The following is a 25,786-nucleotide window of genomic DNA, read 5'->3' on the forward strand; positions in this document are numbered from 1 at the left end:
CATACATTCTGGATTCATTACAAATCAACTGAAATATTGCAAGCCTTTTATTATTTTAATATTGCTGATCATGGCTTACAGTTTAAGAAAACTCAAATATCCTATCTCAAAAAATTAGAATATTCTGGGAATCTTAATCTTAAACTGTAAGTCATAATCAGCAATATTAAAATAATAAAAGGCTTGCAATATTTCAGTTGATTTGTAATGAATCCAGAATGTATGACATTTTTGTTTTTTTAATTGCATTACAGAAAATAAAGAACTTTACCACAATATTCTAATTTTCTGAGACAGTCCTGTAATTTACAGTTTGAGAAGAACCACAGACAGTCAAAACGTAACTTTAAAATCTTTTAATATAATTCACAATATTACATCGGGGGAAATTGTACATCAAAGTCAAACGTAAATGAGGAAAAGAACAGAAAGCATCTGCGTCTCAGCAGGAAGTTCTATTTTTACATGTAGATTGTTGTCTCCAGACGTCAGTGTGTGGGGGAGCCGCCCCGCTCCAGAACACGGATTTGCTTCCTCTTGATTGCTACTTTATGTTTTTATGGAGAGTTATTCTGCACCCGGCTACATAACCCATGTTTTTACCAGCAATTACACTGGAAAGAATTTTATTACTGATTTATTTATAAAGTGCGTCAAAATAAAGCTGTTTATAAGTTAAAAAGAAATAACAAAAAACCATTCGTGGTAAAAGCACACTGGAATAAGAGGATGTCGAAGGCATATATTAACCTGTAAATTGATTGAGGTGCAGATCGGACGGACGAGCCTGTTTCTGAGATTAATGCTACTGCGACAGATGTGGATCCGATTTTAGTTTAATAGTAAAAAAAAGTACCAAGGCACAACAGCTTTTTTTTTTTTTTAGATCACATAACTTCTGTCAACATGAATTGAACTTCTTTGAGGCAAGTTTCTAAATATTTCTTGTAATAGTCCACACTTGAAACCAAGTCATGTTTACTAATTACAAATGTAGGTTGCTGCAATGATAGATTCTTTAAATGTAATCAAGCTGAATAGTTTGTGTTTTGCAATTTTATTTAAAAAAAAAGCCAAAAGGGAATGGAGGACTCTGGTTTTTACAGAAGAGTATCAGGGCCAGGCAGGAGAAAAATAAAAATATTTTAGAGGAAGACTTTTTTTTTTTCCTTATGCACTTCGAGAAAAAAGTGGAAATGTCGAGAAAAAAGTCGAAATGTATTTCAACTTTATTCTCGAAATTTCGACTTTATTGTTGAAATTGTATTTCAACATTTCATTTTTTTAATTTTATTCTTTATTTCATTCAAAAAATAAAACAAACAATTCAATACAAATACAAATGTTCATAAATTGTGAATGAAAAGGGAGCAGAAAGATGAAGAATCTTATCTAATCTGCCCCTTTTTCCAAGAAATAAATTCACAAATAAATTAAAAATTAAAAAAAAAAAACTAAGTAAATAAAAAAACTAAAATAAAATAACCGCCGTCTATGGGTATGTCAATCAAACTTAACTAACATATTTCATTATATTTACTTAACATATAGGCTTTAATTGTTCTTTTGAATGTAATGTTTGATTTGGATTCTTTGTTTTCTTTATTCAGATTGTTCCATAAACTGATTCCTTTCACAGAAACACAACGTTCCATCAATTTAGTCCTGAATCTCGGTTTTTTTTTAAATCTCTGTTCCTTTTAAGTTATACTTGCGTTCTCTTTTTTCAAATCTTTTCTGAATGTTGATTGGTAAAGTTTTTTTCTACTTTTTTTTCAACATTTTGACTTTTTTCTCAAAGTGCATATTAAAAAAAATCTTCCCCTCTCAAATATTTTTTCCCCTGCATGGCCCTAATACTCGTCTGTAGGTTTTGGAGTTTTGAAATGGACATTTTTTCACACTTTTTTTTAGAACAAACAAGTGCTAAAAAAATAACACAAAATAATTTGATGGACAAAATGATTTTTTTTTTTTTTTGCCAAGTCGATAGATTGAGCAAACATTAGTGCACTTGTGCATCAGCCAGCTTAGTTCTGTGCAGCTTCACCTTCTGAATAAAAGGCTGAAAGTCTCCCAAACACGCACACAGAGGCAGACTAGTGTTGGACCTCATCTGTTTGACATGGAGGTAACAAAAAGCAGATTGGACTACACTCTTCACAGTTGCTTTCATGGCACCAAGAGCATCTCAGTCGATGTCGTTGTAATGGAAGGAAGCTTTAATCATGCAGACCCACATAAACGGATTATAGACTCCAACAAACTGGTCACGGTAGTCGGTAACACGGTGGAACAGGGTCGACACCTGAACGCCAAAAGGAAATCTCAGGAAATGAAATGCATATAAAGTAGCTACTGAAACCGGTCGAGGTTATTGCTGTTCCTTGGTTTCTCATAAACACAGTGACACTGGAAGTCTGTTGGAGCCTGTGGGAGGTTCTGTTGGTCGCTCTGCCTCCCCAACACGCCGACAGGAGAGGGAAGTGGCGGTGATGGAGCTTTTCCACTAGAACCTACTCAGCTCGACTCACCTCTCCTCAGTTTGGTTCTTCTCCAATAGGGGTCTAACGTGCAGAGTAGATACTTTTCTGTAACTATTCTGAGGTTCTAAGCTGCTGAGTTGGCTGTATCTGACATCATCACACTACAGGCCACCGATTGGTCGGGGGGTTGGAGTCAGACATCTGAGTCAGGAGGAGGAAATCAGAGAAAGAGACTCTGACGGATTCTTGTTCATTTTATTCAACCAGCAACGGCAGCAAAAGTCTGTTCCGTACAGAAGAATATTAGGTCCATGCAGGAGAAAAAATATTTGAGAGGGGAAGATTTTTTTTTATTGTGCACTTCGAGAAAAAAGTTGAAATGTTGAGAAAAAAGTCGAAATTAATGTTGAAATACAATTTTGAGAAAAAAGCCAAAATTTTGTGAATAAAGTCGAAATTTCACCTTTTTTCTCAACATTTCAACTTTATTCACGAAATTCTGACTTTTTTCTTGAAATTGTACTTCAACATTAATCTCAACATTTCGACTTTTTTCTCGACATTTCGACTTTTTTCTCGAAGTGCATAATGAAAAAAAAAAAAATCTTCCTCCTCTAAAATATTATTTTTATTTTTCTCCTGCCTGGCCCTAATACTCTTCCGTAGTTTCATGATCCACTCTGAGGGTCAGATGTTCATAAACCTGGTGCTGAGGAGAGAATTAAAAAGGGATCTAGACGGAGATAAGGAACGACCAGATCTACCAGGAGCTCTGTCTCTTCATAGCTGCTCACGGCTCCAGCTGACTTTTCAGCAGCGCAGAGACAAAATAACAAAAATTAAAAAATGTTGCAGCTTGAAGTTTCTCTCTCTCTCATTTTTTTTAACTTGGTATCAAACACAAGCCACAGACCCAGCAGCACATCTATCATCTCCTCCAGGTTCTACATCTTTAGTGTTGTTGTCTTCTTCATTTAGATACACAATCAAATACGTCACAGCAGCTTCTCCAACCTCCTACTTCTGATCCAGGTGCTGGATTGTTATGGAAAAGAAACCAGGCTGAGTTGAGATGAGTAGAGCTGAGTAGGAACTAGTGGAAAAGCACCATTCCAGACCCCTGGAGACCACGCCTGCTCCGTACCACAAACATGATTTGAATCCCCACAGCTTTTGTATAAAAAGTGACATTACAATTCCTCTCTTAGCAGTCAGTCATGTTCAGTCATGCTTCTTCTTCACCAGACACACGTTAAGAACTGAAAACTCTGCTTCTCCCGGAGCAAACAGTCTTTACAATCAAGACTGGCCAGCACAGCCCAAGTTTTTTGGTCATCCAAAAAAAATCTATTATCTTTCCATCTTAACTGCGTAATATTTAAGTCTACGTACATTATTTATGACGGCATGGCGCACTTAGAGCTTTGTAAGAAAAAAAGTGCTTCATCTTTCCCCACCGGACGGTGGGATAGTTTTTGTTTGACTGGAATCTAACACGTCAGAACGTTGGTGCTACTCAGAAGTTTCAGGACAGCTTGTATTTACAGTGTTAGAGGCGGGCCGGCCCTCAGGAGCGGAGCTGGTTGGTGTTGATCATGATGTTGGGCAGGGCGTTGCGTCTCTTCCTCCAGCCGCCCAGGTCGCGCGTGTACCTCTTGATCTGGTGGAACCACTGCTGGGTGCGGAATTTGTCCGAGGCGCGGAAAACGAAGGACTCGCGGCGGATGTCGAGCACCTCGAAGGTGTCGTCGCAGTCGGGGTCGGTGGAGACCACGCAGTTCCCCAGGCGGATGGGCTCCCGCAGCACCGCAAACTTCCCGCTGCTCTTGTCCTTGATCAGAACCAGAACCCCGTCTCGGATGGAGTCCCCGACGCCCTCCTGGTCCCCCCTAACCCCCGAGCCCGGGTCTGTGCCCGGCCCCGGGGCCTCGCCGGCCCGCTGGGTCCGCACCATCAGCAGGCTCTGCACGTTCTGGAACTTGAGGGCCTTGCTCCCCTTCTTCACCCACTGGCCGTCGGCCGGCTGGGACAGCTGCAGCGGGCCCTCCATGACGAAGCGCGTGTTCTCCCGGGCCCAGCCCATCGTCTTCATGGACACCTCCCGCATCTCGATGTTGATGACCTCGCGGTTCTTGCGGCTGTCCCGGCGGAAGGAGCGCAGGGACCAGGTGACGCCGTTGCCCTCCTGCTTGGTCTTCATGTTGATGTGCTCCAGGTGGGACTCCACGCGGCTCTTGGCCTCGCGGAGCCGTGGGTGGTCCGGGTGACACTCGGGCGTCACTTTGATGATGCGGCTCAGCAGCAGCGGGTACTTGGTGACGCGCTGGAGAGGAGCCATGAGGAAGGAGCGCAGGTTCATGCGGCGCAGCGCCGTGTTGTCGTTCTGGGAAACGTCCAGGAATATTCTGAAAGAAGAGAAAGGAGGGATGAAGATTGGCTAAATATGTGGAAAATACATCCAACATCCACCAATTCACAGATTTGGAGGGAGTTCTCTTGGAAAAACCTGATCAGATTCTTTATAACCAGGGTCAAGAGTAAATATTTGAACATGAATCTTCCCTGCTGGAGGGAGTGCGGAGCAGTAAGCCCAGATCATCGAGAGGAAAATCCTCTCGCAGTGTGATGCAGAAAAACTAGTTCATGCGTTTGTATCTTCTAGACTAGATTACTGTAATGTGTTGTTAGCAGGATGTCCAAGTAATTTGCTGAATAGGCTCCAGCTGATCCAAAATGCAGCAGCACGAGTACTGACAGGAATCAGCAGGAGAGACCGCGTCTCTCCAGTGTTAGCGTCGCTCCATTGGCTACCCGTAAAATTCAGAATCCAATTTAAAATTTTATTACTTGCATATAAAGCCCAAAACGGCTTAGCTCCGCAATATTTGCAAGACCTGATAGTGCCTTATGTTCCTGGCAGAGCTCTCCGTTCTCGGAGTGCAGGTTTACTCGTAGTTCCTAGAGTATCTAAATGTAGATTTGGAGGACGGTCTTCTGCTATCAGGCACCATTACTTTGGAACCAACGTCCAATCTGGGTTAAGGAGGCTGACACCACCTCCACCTTTAAAACCAAACTTAAAACCTTTCTGTTTAGTAAAGCCTATAGTTAGTGTTTAGTAAACCTCTAGCTGGTGTTGGTAAATTTCTAGGTAGTGTAAACTCTAGTGTGTTAGAGTCAGTAGTCATAGTTGCAGCTATAGAACTAGACTATAATAGTTAGTCTCAAATATAGCTTCGAGGTAGATATGCTGCTATAGGCCTATGCTGCAGGGGGGCACCGACATGATCCACTGGGCAGTGCCTCTCACCCTTCTTCTCCTCTCCTCTTCCCTTCCTCTCTTCTCCTTTTCCATTTTTATTTATTATAAGTATCTCATAACCATCATTTTTGTCCATCGTTCCTGTAGTTTCTTGTGCCGGCCCCCTCTCTTTTGTGCATGTTTGCAGGCCGGAGCTTTAGGAGCTGCGTGCTGGCCTGCAAACTTTGTGCCTCAAGCCGCACAATACGATTTGACGTACATGCACGAAAACCGGTACACACCTGTATCATGTCGCAACTTAAAGAAAAGACTCTTGGCGCCATGGCCGAAACCGAACAGGAAGTCGGCCATTTTGAATTAATCGTGTAATTTTGGTGCAATTTATGCCATTTCTTCGGCCGCTTCTTCGCCCGAACCGTAACGTGCACCCGGGTGTGTTATACATCAAAATGTGCGTCTCCATCCTGCGACGATGCGCATTACTTTTCTCAGTGAAAAGCGTTACCGTGGCGACGATAGACGCCAAAAAGCGCACCCCCCCTTCTTCTGACTGATAATTCCTACTTTCTGCCATAACTTTTGAATGGTTTGATATAGAGAGTCGTGGGTGGTTTCATCCGCTAAATTTCCAGGCCTGAAGAATCTACATGCAAGTCATACAAGCTTCCACTGCAGCCTGAACGTGCACAAGGGTGCGAGGGCACGTTCATCGCTGCTTGCAGCTTTAATTTTTATTTTTTATTTTCCAGTGTGGCTGTTTGGTTTTTGTATTGTGAAGTGATGTTTGCAAAATGTGAGAAATCAATAAAAAACAAAAGTTAAACAAAAAAGAAGAAGAGAAATGAGGATAGATGCTCAGCAAGTGCGAGTCCTGGGAAAAGTGGTGATTAACGAGGTTCAGAAAGCAGCCTGACTCTGGGGCGATGCGTGGCTCTGCCTGGAAATATGAATCATAGCAGTTGTACTCTCAAAATAGACCTTCTTTTAAATAAGTAATAGCTCACTGTCATCTCCATTAAGAATTACACAGCAGTCGTGGCAGCAGCAAGAGAAAGCTCCCAGCAGAACTTTCCTGAGCAGGAGGAAGAGCAGGAGGAAGAGCTGTTCTCACCTGAGCAGCTCCTTCTCCTTCTCCAGCGTGTTGAGCATGTTGACCGACGTGGACTGCTGCAGGCAGTACGTCTGGAAGGCCGGCAGCATGTTCACAAACTCCAGGAAGATTTCTCCAATGTACACCGTCAGCAGATCATCATCCCCCTGAAATCAAACCCAGAAAACAGGAAAAGATGATCTGTGGGGTCATGTCAAACATCTGCTGGAACAATAACATTTGTGCAGAAGATCAGAATTAAAGCAGCTTTCAGTAACGTTGACACGAGAAGTGTAGCATTTAAATACATTCATATCAGCCCTCTCCCCTCCCTCTCTGCTGTGCTTCAGCTCTGCCTCTAAAGCCCCCGTCCCTCCAGAGGAGACATTTATATTAATTATCTTGTTAATTCAGAAAAGCAGCAGATTTTTTTTTTTTTCTCAAGTGAATGCAATACGATTCCCTAACTGGGTGATATTATATAGAAAGTTTTAAAAAAGGGTTATTTTTCTTTAGTCCAGGAGTCGGCAACCCAAAATGTAGAGCCATATTGGACCAAAAACACAAAAAACAAATATGTCTGGAGCCGCAAAAAATGAAAAGTCTTGTATAAGCCTTAGAATGAAGGCAAATGGCGAAAGGTGAAATGTTGAGAAAAAAGTCGAAATGTCAAGATTAATGTTGAAGTACAATCTCGAGAAAAAAGTCGAAGTGTCGAGAAAAAAGTCAAAATATCAAGAAAAAAGTTGAAATGTCGAGATTAATGTTGAAGTACAATTTTGAGAAAAAAGTCGAAATTTCGAGAAAAAAGTCAAAATGTCGAGATTAAAAAGGAAAGGAAAAAGGAAGGAAAAAAACTGAAACAAAGAAGAAAAAAAAGAGGAAAAAAAGGAAAAAAAAGAAGAAAAAATTGAAGAAAAAATTGAAAAAAAGGTCAAACATTTTTGAAAAAGCTCCTGGAGCCACTAGGGCGGCGCTAAAGAGCCGCATGGGGCTCTAGAGCCGCGGGTTGCCGAACCTTGGGCTAAACAAAGCTGCCCAGGCTGTCCGCAATGATTTGACTGCCTTCTTTCTGTCACCGCAGGGAATTGTGCCACTGCAGAATGACATGGCTAATATTATTGACATTGCTTATATTGCTGTGCAAGACTGGTACATTAAAGTACAAGTATAAAGTGTTACTGGCATTAAAACAGGTGAATATTTAAACATGTTTAATTCATGTTTATTAGTGTTCACTTGTTTTAATGGGTTACAACTTACATTTTTACACTTTAATAAATTATAGCCCAATGGTTTTGTGTATACACACTGGACTATATTATATACCTAATAATTGATGACAATACTAATACATGAAATGCTCAGAGTCAGAATCTGATTCAGAGTGCACTTTACACTTGTACAACAACAAGATGTTTAAAAACAGCGGGGATGGTGCAGTCTGGGACTGGAAATACGTTGCTACCAAGCAAACCAATCAGCCCTCTCGGTCTGTGTTGGGTCTGCGTCGCCTCCACGCGTAGTTCCATTTTTTTGGAGGTGCACGTCAGGCTACGGCGTAGGAATCCTCTTGGCCCTGACTGGTTGTCCAATCACGAAAGGTAACATTTTGTAAACAATTATAGGCCAAGAGGAGGGAATAAAAACTACCAGCCTTTACTTTAAGGATAGATTCACAATTTTCCAGTTTGTCCAGGAAAATATATTCATCTAAATGGTTCCTCTCCAAAATGATTTGTCTTCTTTCTGTCATTTAGACCTTTATGTGCTCTCATTGTAATTGATGGAAGATAAAGTATTCTCTACAGCAGATTAGTCTGACGCTAATACGACAATAAATCCACTCAAGTTTCACAAATCAAGTTAATTATTTTTCCAAAGATGATTAAAATGAGGCAAAAAACCATTTGAATGCTGGGATCCGCATCGTACAATCGTCCTAAGTGCAGTGTCCTCACGAGATGCTGCGTTAATAGTGCAGCATCATGACTGCACATGCAGCCTTCACGTGGACGGGGAAGCAGCTGGAAGGAAGTGTGAGCTGCTCTGGCTTCGCTGAAGCTTCAGCACCATCTCTATCTCTGCATATGCTGTCAGCAGGACAAAACGAGAGCATCTCTAACAAACATGTCCCATAGGTGTCATTAGTGAAAATGCTCTCATCATTTAACAAGGGGTCATAGTTCACCAGAGGTCTGAACCCTTTCACATGACACATATGCACATAAATCCCTGTTAACATCATCATATTTATAACATATTAATGGTTCAACATAAACTACCTTTCACTGCTTCAGTTATCTGATTGCTATATTAACATGTATCCCTATAGAGGGAATGTGCATGACGTCACAGATGAGACTTCACAGCAGGTTACGCCTACTGAGTGTCAGCGTAAACTTTCAGTTTGAGCAACTTGAAAACATCTAAAATGGGAAATAATATAATAATAATAATATTTTCCTTTATTAATCCCACAATGGGGAAATTTATTCTCTGCATTTAACCCATCTCTAGTCAATCTAGGAGCAGTAAAGAGCTGTTGTGCGATCGACTGTACTCATAGATTTAGCAAGAAAGAGTAAGAGTTATCGTTTTACAGACTGCCGAAAAATAAGCTTAGGAGAGACAAATGGATCGCTGCAATTCACAGAAACAACTGGATTCCAGGCACCGAAATGTGGATTTGTGGTTCCCATTTTGTATCAGGTAATGTTGGATTTTTGGGTAGCTAACGTTAAACGGTCAAATCATAAAGTTCGGTGTCCTCATCACTTTGATTTCGCCAACAAATCCTGCCTTGAAGTCGGACCAAGCGTCAAGACTTTTGTAAGCCTTCAAGCTTTGCTTCGTGTATTTCCCCGGCGTAGAAATTAAATACATATAAATATCAGGAAACTGGATTCGTGGCCAAATATTAATGTCCATGGACCACTGGTTCTTGGTAACTGTACCAAATATTAATGTCCATGGACCACTGGTTCTTGGTAACTGTACCAAATATTAATGTCCATGGACCACTGGTCCCCTCCTTGAACCGCCACCTTACTGTGGTGGAGGGGTTTGTGTGCCCGAGTGATCCTAGGAGCTATGTTGTCGGGGGCACTTTCGCCCCTGGTAGGGACTCCCATGGCAAACAGGTCCTGGGTGACGGGCCAGACTAAGAGCGGTTCACAAGCCTTCCATGAAGAAAAACAAATCAAGGACCATTACGTCGCCCGGATCGGCGTCACCGGGGCCCCGCCCTGGAGCCAGGCCTGGGGTTGGGGCTCGTAGGCGAGCGCCTGGTGGCCGGGTCTTTGCCCGTGGGACCCGGCCGGGCTCAGCCCGAAACGGCGACGCGGGTCCGCCTTCCAGTAGGCCCACCACCCGCAGGAAGGACCATGGCAGGCCGGTGCATTGTGGGTTGGGTAGCAGTCGTGGCGGGGTGCCTCGACGACCCAATCCCTGGACATCAACCCTCACAGTGGGGACATGGAATGTCACCTCGCTGGGGGGGAAGGAGCCGGAGCTTGTGCGTGAGGTTGAGAGGTACCGGCTAGAGATAGTCGGGCTCACCTCCACACATAGCTTGGGCTCTGGAACCCAGCTCCTTGAAGGGGGCTGGACCCTCCACTACTCTGGAGTTGCCCAGGGTGAGAGGCGGCGGGCTGGTGTGGGCTTGGTTATAGCCCCCCAGCTCAGCCGCCATGTGTTGGAGTTCACCCCGGTGAACGAGAGGGTCGCTTCCCTGCGCCTTCGGGTCGGGGATAGGTCTCTCACTGTTGTTTGTGCCTACGGGCCGAACAGCAGTGGGGAGTACCCGGCCTTCTTGGAGTCCCTGGGAGGAGTACTTGATAGTGCTCCAACTGGGGACTCCATTGTTCTACTGGGGGACTTCAACGCTCACGTGGGCAATGACAGTGATACCTGGAAAGGCGTGATTGGGAGGAACGGCCTCCCCGATCTGAACCCGAGCGGTGTTTTGTTGTTGGACTTCTGTGCGAGTCACAGTTTGTCCATCACGAACACCATGTTCAGGCATAAGGGTGTCCATCAGTGCACGTGGCACCAGGACACCCTAGGCCGGAGGTCAATGATCGACTTTGTTGTCGTTTCATCTGACCTTCGGCCGCATGTCTTGGACACTCGGGTGAAGAGAGGGGCTGAGCTGTCAACTGATCACCACCTGGTGGTGAGTTGGATGCGCTGGCGGAGGAGGAGGTTGGACAGACCGGGCAGACCCAAACGGATTGTGAGGGTCTGTTGGGAACGTCTGGCTGAGCCCTCTGTCAGGGACATCTTCAACTCCCACCTCCGGGAGAGCTTCTCTCGGATCCCGGGGGAGGCGGGGGACATCGAGTCCGAGTGGACCATGTTCTCTGCCTCCATTGTCAACGCGGCGGCTCGAAGCTGTGGACGCAAGGTCTCCGGTGCCTGTCGTGGCGGCAATCCTAGAACCCGGTGGTGGACACCGGAAGTACAGGATGCCGTCAGACTGAAGAAGGAGTCCTACCGGGCTATGTTGGCCGGTGGGACTCCTGACGCAGTAGATAGGTACCGGCAGGCCAAGCGGGCCGCGGCTCGGGCAGTCTTGGAGGCAAAAACTCGGGTCTGGGAGGAATTCGGGGAGGCCATGGAGGAGGACTTTCGGTCGGCCTCGAGGAAATTCTGGAGGACCGTTCGGCGCCTCAGAAGGGGGAAGCAGTACTCTGCCGGCACCATTTATGGTGCTGGTGGGGAGCTGTTGACCTCGACTGGGGACATTGTCGGACGGTGGAAGGAATACTTTGAGGATCTCCTTAACCCGACTGACATGCCTTCCACTGAGGAAGCAGAGGGTTGGGGCTCGGAGGCGTGCTCATCCATCACCCAAGCCGAGGTCACCGAGGTGGTTCGTAAGCTCCTCGGTGGCCGGGCACCGGGGGTGGATGAGATTCGCCCTGAGTACCTCAAGTCTCTGGATGTCGTAGGGCTGTCTTGGCTGACACGCCTGTGCGACATTGCATGGAGGAAGGGGACAGTACCACTGGGGTGGCAAACCGGGGTGGTGGTCCCTCTGTTTAAAAAGGGGGACCGGAGAGTGTGTTCCAACTACAGGGGGATCACACTTCTCAGCCTCCCGGGGAAAGTCTACGCCAGGGTACTGGAGAGGAGATTACGGCCGATAGTCGAACCTCGGATTCAGGAGGAACAATGCGGTTTTCGTCCCGGTCGTGGAACACTGGACCAGCTCTATACCCTCCGCAGGGTGCTCGAGGGTTCATGGGAATTTGCCCAACCAGTCTACATGTGCTTTGTGGATCTGGAGAAGGCATTTGACCGTGTCCCTCGTGCCATTCTGTGGGGGGTGCTGAGTGAGTATGGAGTCCGGGGCCCTCTACTAAGGGCTGTCCGGTCTCTGTATGATCGAAGCAGGAGTCTGGTTCGCATTGCCGGCAGTAAGTCAGACTTGTTCCCGGTGCATGTTGGACTCCGGCAGGGCTGCCCTTTGTCACCGGTCCTGTTCATAATTTTTATGGACAGGATTTCTAGGCGCAGCCAGGGGCCGGAGGGGATCCGGTTTGGGAACCTCAGGATTTCATCTCTGCTTTTTGCAGATGATGTTGTCCTGTTGGCTTCATCAGACCGGGACCTCCAGCATGTGCTGGGGCGGTTTGCGGCCGAGTGCGACGCGGCAGGGATGAGAATCAGCACCTCCAAGACCGAGGCCATGGTTCTCGACCGGAAAAGGGTGGCGTGCCTTCTCCGGGTGGGTGGAGAAGTCCTGCCTCAGGTGGAGGAGTTCAAGTATCTCGGGATCTTGTTCACGAGTGAGGGAACAATGGAGCGTGAGATTGACAGGCGGATCGGTGCAGCGTCCGCAGTAATGCGGTCGATGTACTGGACCGTCGTGGTAAAGAGGGAGCTGAGTCGAAAGGCGAAGCTCTCGATTTACCGGTCAATCTACGCCCCTACCCTCACCTATGGTCATGAACTTTGGGTAGTGACCGAAAGGACAAGATCGCGGATACAAGCGGCCGAGATGAGTTTCCTCCGCAGGGTGGCTGGACGCTCCCTTAGAGATAGGGTGAGGAGTTCGGTCACCCGGGAGGAGCTCGGAGTCGAGCCGCTACTCCTCCACATTGAGAGGAGTCAGCTGAGGTGGCTTGGGCATCTGTACCTGATGCCTCCTGGACGCCTCCCTAGGGAGGTGTTCCAGGCATGTCCCACCGGGAGGAGACCCCGGGGAAGACCCAGGACACGCTGGAGAGACTATGTCTCTCGGCTGGCCTGGGAACGCCTCGGACTCCCCCCGGAAGAGCTGGAGGAAGTGTCTGGGGTGAGGGAAGTCTGGGCATCCCTGCTGAGGCTGCTGCCCCCGCGACCCGGTAACGGATAAAGCGGGAGAAGATGAGTGAGTGATGAGTGAGGACCACTGGTTCTTGGTAACTGTACCAAATATTAATGTCCATGGACCACTGGTTCTGGTAACTGTACCAAATATTAATGTCCATGGACCACTGGTTCTTGGTAACTGTACCAAATATTAATGTCCATGGACCACTGGTTCTTGGGGTAACTGTACCAAATATTAATGTCCATGGACCACTGGTTCTTGGTAACTGTACCAAATATTAATGTCCATGGACCACTGGTTCTTGGTAACTGTATCAAATATTAATGTCCATGGACCACTGGTTCTTGGGGGTAACTGTACTGTGCTGATGTTTTGCCACTCAGTGTGAGTAAGGGGACGTGGTGCAGTGGAGATGTGACGTCAATGCAGACCCTCTACAGTTGCTGGGATCGGCCTGTATGGAAGCCAACGAGTAGCTTTCAGCTTTATATTTTCTCTCTTTTAAAAAAGGGTTATTTTTCTTAAGTCTATCAGGTGATGAGAGTGACGTGTGAGTGAGGGATAAGGGGTGAGGGACAGACCTGGTCGAAGGCCTGGTCGATGCTGTCCTGCAGGTGCTCCGTGAAGCGCTCGTTGACGTCGATCAGCTCCTGCACGTTACTGAACACCACGGCCAGCTGCTCGGCCGTGAGCAGCGCGGCGCTCTGCATGGGGGAGTAGAACTCCTCCTTGATGATGCGCAGGTCCTCCCCGTAGCTGGACTCCGTGTTCAGGAACTCCAGGATGGCCTCCTTGCGCTCCGTCCTCAGCTTGGAGCAGCGCTCGCACATGCGCTCGCCCCGCTCCTTGGAGGCCCCGTCCCTCAGGCCGCAGTCCGGGCACGGCCGCTGGGCCTCCCAGGCCCGCAGGGAGGCCGACGGCCTCTTCCAGGTGCGGGACAGGCCCGGCCCGATGCCGCTGTCCACCCGCTCCACCTCGGCCCCCCGGGCCCGCCGGTGCCGCCGGGGCTCGCTGTCCTCCTCCTCCCGCTCATCGCTGAGCCCCACCACGCCGCTGTCAGCGCTCAGGCTGCTGATGGTGCTCCAGCGGTGCTGGCCCGACCGGCTCACGCCCAGGATCGCCTGCCGCTCCTCGCACGGGGGCTCGGAGCAGCCGCGGATCGCTGCTGGGGCTGCAGGAGACAGGGAGCAAAGAGTCAAATACTGCAGTCATTCTCATGTTTATGCTTTTATTGTCCATCCATCCATCCATTTTCTGTACCCTGTTAGGATTTGATGAAATTGTTAAGAGTTCGAAGAGTTTCTAACACTGACTGCGTTTCCATGCATCAATAACCCTTTTAAAACCTGAATATTGGCAATAACCCGAATTTGCACGGCCATGTAAACACCAATAACCTCTTTGAATAACCAGAATTTGCTCATACTCCGTTTTTTAAAAGCCCGAATATGACCCCTGGGTTACTCCTTTTAAAACCTGAATATTGGGTCATGTAAACACCAAACGGAATATCCCCATCAAACGGAACAGGAATCTGTTTTCTGCACATGTTCTGTTCACAAGGAATCCTGGTCTTTTGAGTCCAGGAAGTTCTTATAAACACGGAGAAACCAAGACCAGGAGGAGACTAATCACTTCATAAATGTAATGAAGGATATGAACATTTCTGCATTTGTAGACGGTAGAAAGTACCGGGATAGCCAGATTTAAAAGATAAGGACACTAGGCTAAAAACTAAAACGCTGCTTGCAGTACTGTAGGCAGTTGTTGTCGAGGGTAGACAGGAAACGCAAACTGTTTATTTAGTCTTATGGAGTGGGGGAAAAATGTTGTCGCTTTTAAAGTGCTTTATAAATAAACTTGACTTGACTTAAGATTGATGGGTCCCCTCCTGTTTTTCTCTGGGTTTTGGTTGTCGTAGATCTTTGCTGGGTTGGCATGTCGGATTAGAGATAGACAACAGAGAATATATGGCTGAAAGTGTGACATGTTTAAGTTTATTTCACTGCAGTTGAAATCCCAGATAAGGTTCAACAGATAAGGTTCAACAGCGGCTCCAATAACGTACAAAACACCTCCCTTTTTCAGTATAAATATGACTGGATTGATGACCACAGTGTGCATTTCTCTCCTACCTATGTGGTTTGAGAAGAGTGTACCTCCAGCTGGAAAACATTGTGCATGATATAATAAAAGCTTGTATTAACTTTGATTCTGTTCCCTGGTTTCCTTATGGTGCACCAGACAAACTAACACGAGGATCTTTCAATACAAACAACCAGACACCTTCATACTCACACTTACGGGCAATTTAGAATCATCCATTAACCTACTACGTATGTTTTTGGACCGAGAGGAAGCCGGAGTAACCGGAGGAAACCCATGCAAGCACGGGGACAACATGCAAACTCCACACAGAAAGACCAGGGCCAGGGAGTCGAACCACACTGCAAAAACTCAAAATCTTACCAGGAATATTTGTCTAATTTCTAGTTAAAATGTCTCATTTTTAGTCAAACAAATCTCATTACACTTAAAACAAGAGTCACTACCAGAAAAAAAACTTATTTGACAATTTTCACCTGTTTCAAGTAAATTTTCACTTGAAATAAGTAGAAAAATCTGCCAGTGGGACAAGATTTATCTTCTCATTACGAGCAAAAAAATCTTGTTCCACTGGCAGATTTTTCTACTTGTTTTAAGTGAAAATCTACTTGAAACAGGTGAAAATTGTTATTTTTTCCAGTGATGAGTCTTGTTTTAAGTGTAATGAGATTTTTTTAGAAATAAGACAAATATTCTTGTTAAGATTTTGAGTTTTTGCAGTGCGGGAACCTCATTTATTGTCCAGTACATCCACAAATAAACAGACTGCTAACAGGGCTCATAGCATTAATATCTGTCCTCCTAATGGACGCCCATTTCATCTTGACTCTTCATTACTGGTCATGTCAAGATGAAGAAGCTATTATAGGCATCATTTTACTCCAATAATTAGATCCCCAGGTCTACAGTCAGGTCTTCATCTTCCTCCACATGCACGACACGACACTACGGTCAATACCGTTGTGTTGGAGCTGAGAGGCTGGGAGTGTGCACGCTCTTCCATGGATGTCTGCACAGCTGAACCCGTGTTACGCTGCTGAGAGTGTCAGTATCAGCATATGCCGTTCTGACCGGAGAGGAAAGACGAGCCCAGTGTGGCAGCCAAGGAAGGACAGGGTGCAAAGGGGAAAGAAAAAAAATCAGCAAACGCTAAATTATGTAAGAAGTGTAATCTTTTGTAAAATGCGACAGATTTTAAAATGCAAGGCTTAGTTTGAAGGCCTATGTACAATTCAAAAGGGGTTCACCATCCCTAAGTTAACAAGAAATCAATCAGGCAGCTGCAGCTGATCCAGAACGCTAACAGAGTCCTAACAAACACCAGGAAACTGGACCATATTACACCAGGAAACTGGACCATATTACACCAGGAAACTGGACCATATTACACCAGGAAACTGGACATATTACACCAGGAAACTGGACCATATTACACCAGGAAACTGGACCATATTACACCAGGAAACTGGACCATATTACACCAGGAAACTGGACCACATTACACCAGGAAACTGGACCACATTACACCAGGAAACTGGACCATATTACACCAGGAAACTGGACCATATTACACCAGGAAACTGGACCATATTACACCAGGAAACTGGACAACATTACACCAGGAAACTGGACATATTACACCAGGAAACTGGACCATATTACACCAGGAAACTGGACAACATTACACCAGGAAACTGGACATATTACACCAGGAAACTGGACCATATTACACCAGGAAACTGGACAACATTACACCAGGAAACTGGACAACATTACACCAGGAAACTGGACATATTACACCAGGAAACTGGACCACATTACACCAGGAAACTGGACCATATTACACCAGGAAACTGGACCATATTACACCAGGAAACTGGACCATATTACACCAGGAAACTGGACCATATTACACCAGGAAACTGGACCATATTACACCAGGAAACTGGATCATATTACACCAGGAAATTGGACCATATTACACCAGGAAACTGGACCATATTACACCAGGAAACTGGACATATTACACCAGGAAACTGGACCATATTACACCAGGAAACTGGACCATATTACACCAGGAAACTGGACCATATTACACCAGGAAACTGGACCACATTACACCAGGAAACTGGACCATATTACACCAGGAAACTGGACCACATTACACCAGGAAACTGGACCACATTACACCAGGAAACTGGACCACAGTACACCAGGAAACTGGACCGTATTACACCAGGAAACTGGACCGTATTACACCAGGAAACTGGACCATATTACACCAGGAAACTGGACATATTACACCAGGAAACTGGACCATATTACACCAGGAAACTGGACCATATTACACCAGGAAACTGGACCATTTTACACCAGGAAACTGGACCATATTACACCAGGAAACTGGACCACATTACACCAGGAAACTGGACCACATTACACCAGGAAACTGGACCACATTACACCAGGAAACTGGACCACATTACACCAGGAAATTGGACCATATTACACCAGGAAACTGGACCATATTACACCAGGAAACTGGACCATATTACACCAGGAAACTGGACATATTACACCAGGAAACTGGACCATATTACACCAGGAAACTGGACCATATTACACCAGGAAACTGGACCATATTACATCAGGAAACTGGACCATATTACACCAGGAAACTGGACCATATTACACCAGGAAACTGGACCACATTACACCAGGAAACTGGACTATATTACACCAGGAAACTGGACCATATTACACCAGGAAACTGGACCATATTACACCAGGAAACTGGATCATATTACACCAGGAAACTGGATCATATTACACCAGGAAACTGGACCACATTACACCAGGAAACTGGACCATATTACACCAGGAAACTGGACCATATTACACCAGGAAACTGGACCATATTACACCAGGAAACTGGACCATATTACACCAGGAAACTGGACCATATTACACCAGGAAACTGGACCATATTACACCAGGAAACTGGACCATATTACACCAGGAAACTGGACCATATTACACCAGGAAACTGGACCATATTACACCAGGAAACTGGACCATATTACACCAGGAAACTGGACTATATTACACCAGGAAACTGGACCACATTACACCAGGAAACTGGACCATATTACACCAGGAAACTGGACCACATTACACCAGGAAACTGGACCATATTACACCAGGAAACTAGACCATCTTACACCAGGAAACTGGACCATATTACACCAGGAAACTGGACCACATTACACCAGGAAACTGGACTATATTACACCAGGAAACTGGACCATATCACACCAGGAAACTGGACCATATTACACCAGGAAACTGGATCATATTACACCAGGAAACTGGACCATATTACACCAGGAAACTGGACCACATTACACCAGGAAACTGGACCATATTACACCAGGAAACTGGACCACATTACACCAGGAAACTGGACCATATTACACCAGGAAACTGGATCATATTACACCAGGAAACTGGACCACATTACACCAGGAAACTAGACCATATTACACCAGGAAACTGGACCATATTACACCAGGAAACTGGACCACATTACACCAGGAAACTGGACTATATTACACCAGGAAACTGGACCATATTACACCAGGAAACTGGACCATATTACACCAGGAAACTGGATCATATTACACCAGGAAACTGGATCATATTACACCAGGAAACTGGACCATATTACACCAGGAAACTGGACCATATTACACCAGGAAACTGGACCATATTACACCAGGAAACTGGACCATATTACACCAGGAAACTGGACCATATTACACCAGGAAACTGGACCACATTACACCAGGAAACTGGACTATATTACACCAGGAAACTGGACCATATTACACCAGGAAACTGGACCATATTACACCAGGAAACTGGATCATATTACACCAGGAAACTGGATCATATTACACCAGGAAACTGGACCATATCACACCAGGAAACTGGACCATATTACACCAGGAAACTGGATCATATTACACCAGGAAACTGGACCATATTACACCAGGAAACTGGACCATATTACACCAGGAAACTGGACCATATTACACCAGGAAACTGGACCATATTACACCAGGAAACTGGACCACATTACACCAGGAAACTGGACCATATTACACCAGGAAACTGGACCATATTACACCAGGAAACTGGATCATATTACACCAGGAAACTGGACCATATTACACCAGGAAACTGGACCATATTACACCAGGAAACTGGACCACATTACACCAGGAAACTGGACCATATTACACCAGGAAACTGGACCATATTACACCAGAAACTGGACCACATTACACCAGGAAACTGGACCATATTACACCAGGAAACTGGACCACATTACACCAGGAAACTGGACCATATTACACCAGGAAACTGGACCACATTACACCAGGAAACTGGACCACGTTACACCAGGAAACTGGACCACATTACACCAGGAAACTGGACCACATTACACCAGGAAACTGGACCATATTACACCAGGAAACTGGACCATATTACACCAGGAAACTGGACCATATTACACCAGGAAACTGGACCATATTACACCAGGAAACTGGACCACATTACACCAGGAAACTGGACCATATTACACCAGGAAACTTGACCATATTACACCAGGAAACTGGATCATATTACACCAGGAAACTGGACCATATTACACCAGGAAACTGGACCATATTACACCAGGAAACTGGACCACATTACACCAGGAAACTGGACCATATTACACCAGGAAACTGGACCATATTACACCAGGAAACTGGACCATATTACACCAGGAAACTGGACCACATTACACCAGGAAACTGGACCATATTACACCAGGAAACTGGACCATATTACACCAGGAAACTGGACCACATTACACCAGGAAACTGGACCATATTACACCAGGAAACTGGACCACATTACACCAGGAAACTGGACCATATTACACCAGGAAACTGGACCATATTACACCAGGAAACTGGACCACATTACACCAGGAAACTGGACCATATTACACCAGGAAACTGGACCACATTACACCAGGAAACTGGACCATATTACACCAGGAAACTGGACCATATTACACCAGGAAACTGGACTATATTACACCAGGAAACTGGACCATATCACACCAGGAAACTGGACCATATTACACCAGGAAACTGGACCATATTACACCAGGAAACTGGACTATATTACACCAGGAAACTGGACCATATCACACCAGGAAACTGGACCATATTACACCAGGAAACTGGACTATATTACACCAGGAAACTGGACCACATTACACCAGGAAACTGGACTATATTACACCAGGAAACTGGACCATATCACACCAGGAAACTGGACCATATTACACCAGGAAACTGGACTATATTACACCAGGAAACTGGACCACATTACACCAGGAAACTGGACCACATTACACCAGGAAACTGGACCATATTACACCAGGAAACTGGACCATATTACACCAGGAAACTGGACCATATTACACCAGGAAACTGGACCACATTACACCAGGAGACTGGACCATATTACACCAGGAAACTGGACCACATTACACCAGGAAACTGGACCATATTACACCAGGAAACTGGACCATATTACACCAGGAAACTGGACCATATTACACCAGGAAACTGGACCATATCACACCAGGAAACTGGACCATATTACACCAGGAAACTGGACCATATTACACCAGGAAACTGGACCATATAACACAAGGAAACTGGACCATATTACACCAGGAAACTGGACCACATTACACCAGGAAACTGGACCATATTACACCAGGAAACTGGACCATATTACACCAGGAAACTGGATCATATTACACCAGGAAACTGGACCATATTACACCAGGAAACTGGACCATATTACACCAGGAAACTGGACCACATTACACCAGGAAACATATTACACCAGGAAACTGGACCATATTACACCAGGAAACTGGACCATATTACACCAGGAAACTGGATCATATTACACCAGGAAACTGGACCATATTACACCAGGAAACTGGACCATATTACACCAGGAAACTGGACCACATTACACCAGGAAACATATTACACCAGGAAACTGGACCATATTACACCAGGAAACTGGACCATATCACACCAGGAAACTGGACCATATTACACCAGGAAACTGGACCATATCACACCAGGAAACTGGACCATATTACACCAGGAAACTGGACCACATTACACCAGGAAACTGGACCATATTACACCAGGAAACTGGACCATATTACACCAGGAAACTGGACCATATAACACCAGGAAACTGGACCATATTACACCAGGAAACTGGACCATATTACACCAGGAAACTGGACCATTTTACACCAGGAAACTGGACCATATTACACCAGGAAACTGGACCACATTACACCAAGAAACTGGACCACATTACACCAGGAAACTGGACCATATAACACCAGGAAACTGGACCATATTACACCAGGAAACTGGACCATATTACACCAGGAAACTGGACCATATTACACCAGGAAACTGGACCACATTACACCAGGAAACTGGACCATATTACACCAGGAAACTGGACCATATTACACCAGGAAACTGGACCATATTACACCAGGAAACTGGACCATATTACACCAGGAAACTGGACCATATTACACCAGGAAACTGGACCATATTACACCAGGAAACTGGACCACATTACACCAGGAAACTGGACCACGTTACACCAGGAAACTGGACCACATTACACCAGGAAACTGGACCACATTACACCAGGAAACTGGACCACATTACACCAGGAAACTGGACCACATTACACCAGGAAACTGGACCACGTTACACCAAGAAACTGGACCACATTACACCAGAAACTGGACCACATTACACCAGGAAACTGGACCATATTACACCAGGAAACTGGACCATATTACACCAGGAAACTGGACCACATTACACCAGGAAACTGGACCATATTACACCAGGAAACTGGACCACATTACACCAGGAAACTGGACCACATTACACCAGGAAACTGGACCATATTAGACCAGGAAACTGGACCATATTACACCAGGAAACTGGACCATATTACACCAGGAAACTGGACCATATTACACCAGGAAACTGGACCACATTACACCAGGAAACATATTACACCAGGAAACTGGACCATATTACACCAGGAAACTGGACCATATTACACCAGGAAACTGGACCACATTACACCAGGAAACATATTACACCAGGAAACTGGACCATATTACACCAGGAAACTGGACCATATTACACCAGGAAACTGGATCATATTACACCAGGAAACTGGACCATATTACACCAGGAAACTGGACCATATTACACCAGGAAACTGGACCACATTACACCAGGAAACATATTACACCAGGAAACTGGACCATATTACACCAGGAAACTGGACCATATCACACCAGGAAACTGGACCATATTACACCAGGAAACTGGACCATATCACACCAGGAAACTGGACCATATTACACCAGGAAACTGGACCACATTACACCAGGAAACTGGACCATATTACACCAGGAAACTGGACCATATTACACCAGGAAACTGGACCATATAACACCAGGAAACTGGACCATATTACACCAGGAAACTGGACCATATTACACCAGGAAACTGGACCATTTTACACCAGGAAACTGGACCATATTACACCAGGAAACTGGACCACATTACACCAAGAAACTGGACCACATTACACCAGGAAACTGGACCATATAACACCAGGAAACTGGACCATATTACACCAGGAAACTGGACCATATTACACCAGGAAACTGGACCATATTACACCAGGAAACTGGACCACATTACACCAGGAAACTGGACCATATTACACCAGGAAACTGGACCATATTACACCAGGAAACTGGACCATATTACACCAGGAAACTGGACCATATTACACCAGGAAACTGGACCATATTACACCAGGAAACTGGACCATATTACACCAGGAAACTGGACCACATTACACCAGGAAACTGGACCACGTTACACCAGGAAACTGGACCACATTACACCAGGAAACTGGACCACATTACACCAGGAAACTGGACCACATTACACCAGGAAACTGGACCACATTACACCAGGAAACTGGACCACGTTACACCAAGAAACTGGACCACATTACACCAGAAACTGGACCACATTACACCAGGAAACTGGACCATATTACACCAGGAAACTGGACCATATTACACCAGGAAACTGGACCACATTACACCAGGAAACTGGACCATATTACACCAGGAAACTGGACCACATTACACCAGGAAACTGGACCACATTACACCAGGAAACTGGACCATATTAGACCAGGAAACTGGACCATATTACACCAGGAAACTGGACCACATTACACCAGGAAACTGGACCACATTACACCAGGAAACTGGACCACATTACACCAGGAAACTGGACCATATTACACCAGGAAACTGGACCATATTACACCAGGAAACTGGACCATATTACACCAGGAAAACTGGACCACATTACACCAGGAAACTGGACCACATTACACCAGGAAACTGGACCACATTACACCAGGAAACTAGACCATATTACACCAGGAAACTGGACCATATTACACCAGGAAACTGGACTATATTACACCAGGAAACTGGACCACATTACACCAGGAAACTGGACCATATTACACCTGGAAACTGGACCACATTACACCAGGAAACTGGACCATATTACACCAGGAAACTGGACCACATTACACCAGGAAACTAGACCATATTACACCTGGAAACTGGACCACATTACACCAGGAAACTGGACCATATTACACCAGGAAACTGGACCATATTACACCAGGAAACTGGACTATATTACACCAGGAAACTGGACCACATTACACCAGGAAACTGGACCACGTTACACCAGGAAACTGGACCAAATTACACCAGGAAACTGGACCACGTTACACCAAGAAACTGGACCACATTACACCAGGAAACTGGACCATATTACACCAGGAAACTGGACCATATTACACCAGGAAACTGGACCATATTACACCAGGAAACTGGACCACATTACACCAGGAAACTGGACCATATTACACCAGGAAACTGGACCACATTACACCAGGAAACTGGACCACATTACACCAGGAAACTGGACCATATTACACCAGGAAACTGGACATTATTACACCAGGAAACTGGACCATATTACACCAGGAAACTGGACCACATTACACCAGGAAACTGGACCATATTACACCATAAACTGGACCACATTACACCAGGAAACTGGACCATATTACACCAGGAAACTGGACCACATTACACCAGGAAACTGGACCATATTACACCAGGAAACTGGACCACATTACACCAGGAAACTGGACCACATTACACCAGGAAACTGGACCACATTACACCAGGAAACTGGACCACATTACACCAGGAAACTGGACCATATTACACCAGGAAACTGGACCATATTACACCAGGAAACTGGACCATATTACACCAGGAAACTGGACCACATTACACCAGGAAACTGGACCATATTACACCAGGAAACTGGACCACATTACACCAGGAAACTGGACCATATTACACCAGGAAACTGGACCATATTACACCAGGAAACTGGACCATATTACACCTGGAAACTGGACCACATTACACCAGGAAACTGGACCATATTACACCAGGAAACTGGACCATATTACACCAGGAAACTGGACTATATTACACCAGGAAACTGGACCACATTACACCAGGAAACTGGACCACGTTACACCAGGAAACTGGACCAAATTACACCAGGAAACTGGACCACGTTACACCAAGAAACTGGACCACATTACACCAGGAAACTGGACCATATTACACCAGGAAACTGGACCATATTACACCAGGAAACTGGACCATATTACACCAGGAAACTGGACCACATTACACCAGGAAACTGGACCACATTACACCAGGAAACTGGACCATATTACACCAGGAAACTGGACCATATTACACCAGGAAACTGGACCACATTACACCAGGAAACTGGACCATATTACACCAGGAAACTGGACCACATTACACCAGGAAACTGGACCATATTACACCAGGAAACTGGACCATATTACACCAGGAAACTGGACTATATTACACCAGGAAACTGGACCATATCACACCAGGAAACTGGACCATATTACACCAGGAAACTGGACCATATTACACCAGGAAACTGGACTATATTACACCAGGAAACTGGACCATATCACACCAGGAAACTGGACCATATTACACCAGGAAACTGGACTATATTACACCAGGAAACTGGACCACATTACACCAGGAAACTGGACTATATTACACCAGGAAACTGGACCATATCACACCAGGAAACTGGACCATATTACACCAGGAAACTGGACTATATTACACCAGGAAACTGGACCAC

General features: G+C 45.4%; 1 protein-coding gene across 4 annotated transcripts in view; it reads right to left on the reverse strand.

Annotated features, from left to right (window-relative positions):
- Positions 1-1,405: 1,405 nt before the first annotated feature.
- The window catches only part of si:dkey-91i10.2 (uncharacterized protein LOC555224 homolog), a 134,416-nt gene continuing 110,035 nt past the window's right edge, over positions 1,406-25,786 (reverse strand). For all 4 annotated transcript variants that reach the window (XM_061723070.1, XM_061723072.1, XM_061723069.1 and 1 more), the window contains exons 6-8: positions 13,742-14,331; positions 6,860-7,005; positions 1,406-4,891 (exon numbers count right to left, since the gene is read on the reverse strand). In XM_061723070.1, coding sequence (XP_061579054.1) covers positions 4,054-4,891; positions 6,860-7,005; positions 13,742-14,331 — 1,574 coding nt within the window. In that variant the 3' untranslated portion in view covers positions 1,406-4,053. The remainder of the gene's footprint in view (positions 4,892-6,859; positions 7,006-13,741; positions 14,332-25,786) is intronic.

This window comes from Cololabis saira, chromosome 6 (genome assembly GCF_033807715.1).
Source record: "Cololabis saira isolate AMF1-May2022 chromosome 6, fColSai1.1, whole genome shotgun sequence".
NCBI classification, from domain to species: Eukaryota; Metazoa; Chordata; class Actinopteri; order Beloniformes; family Belonidae; genus Cololabis; species Cololabis saira.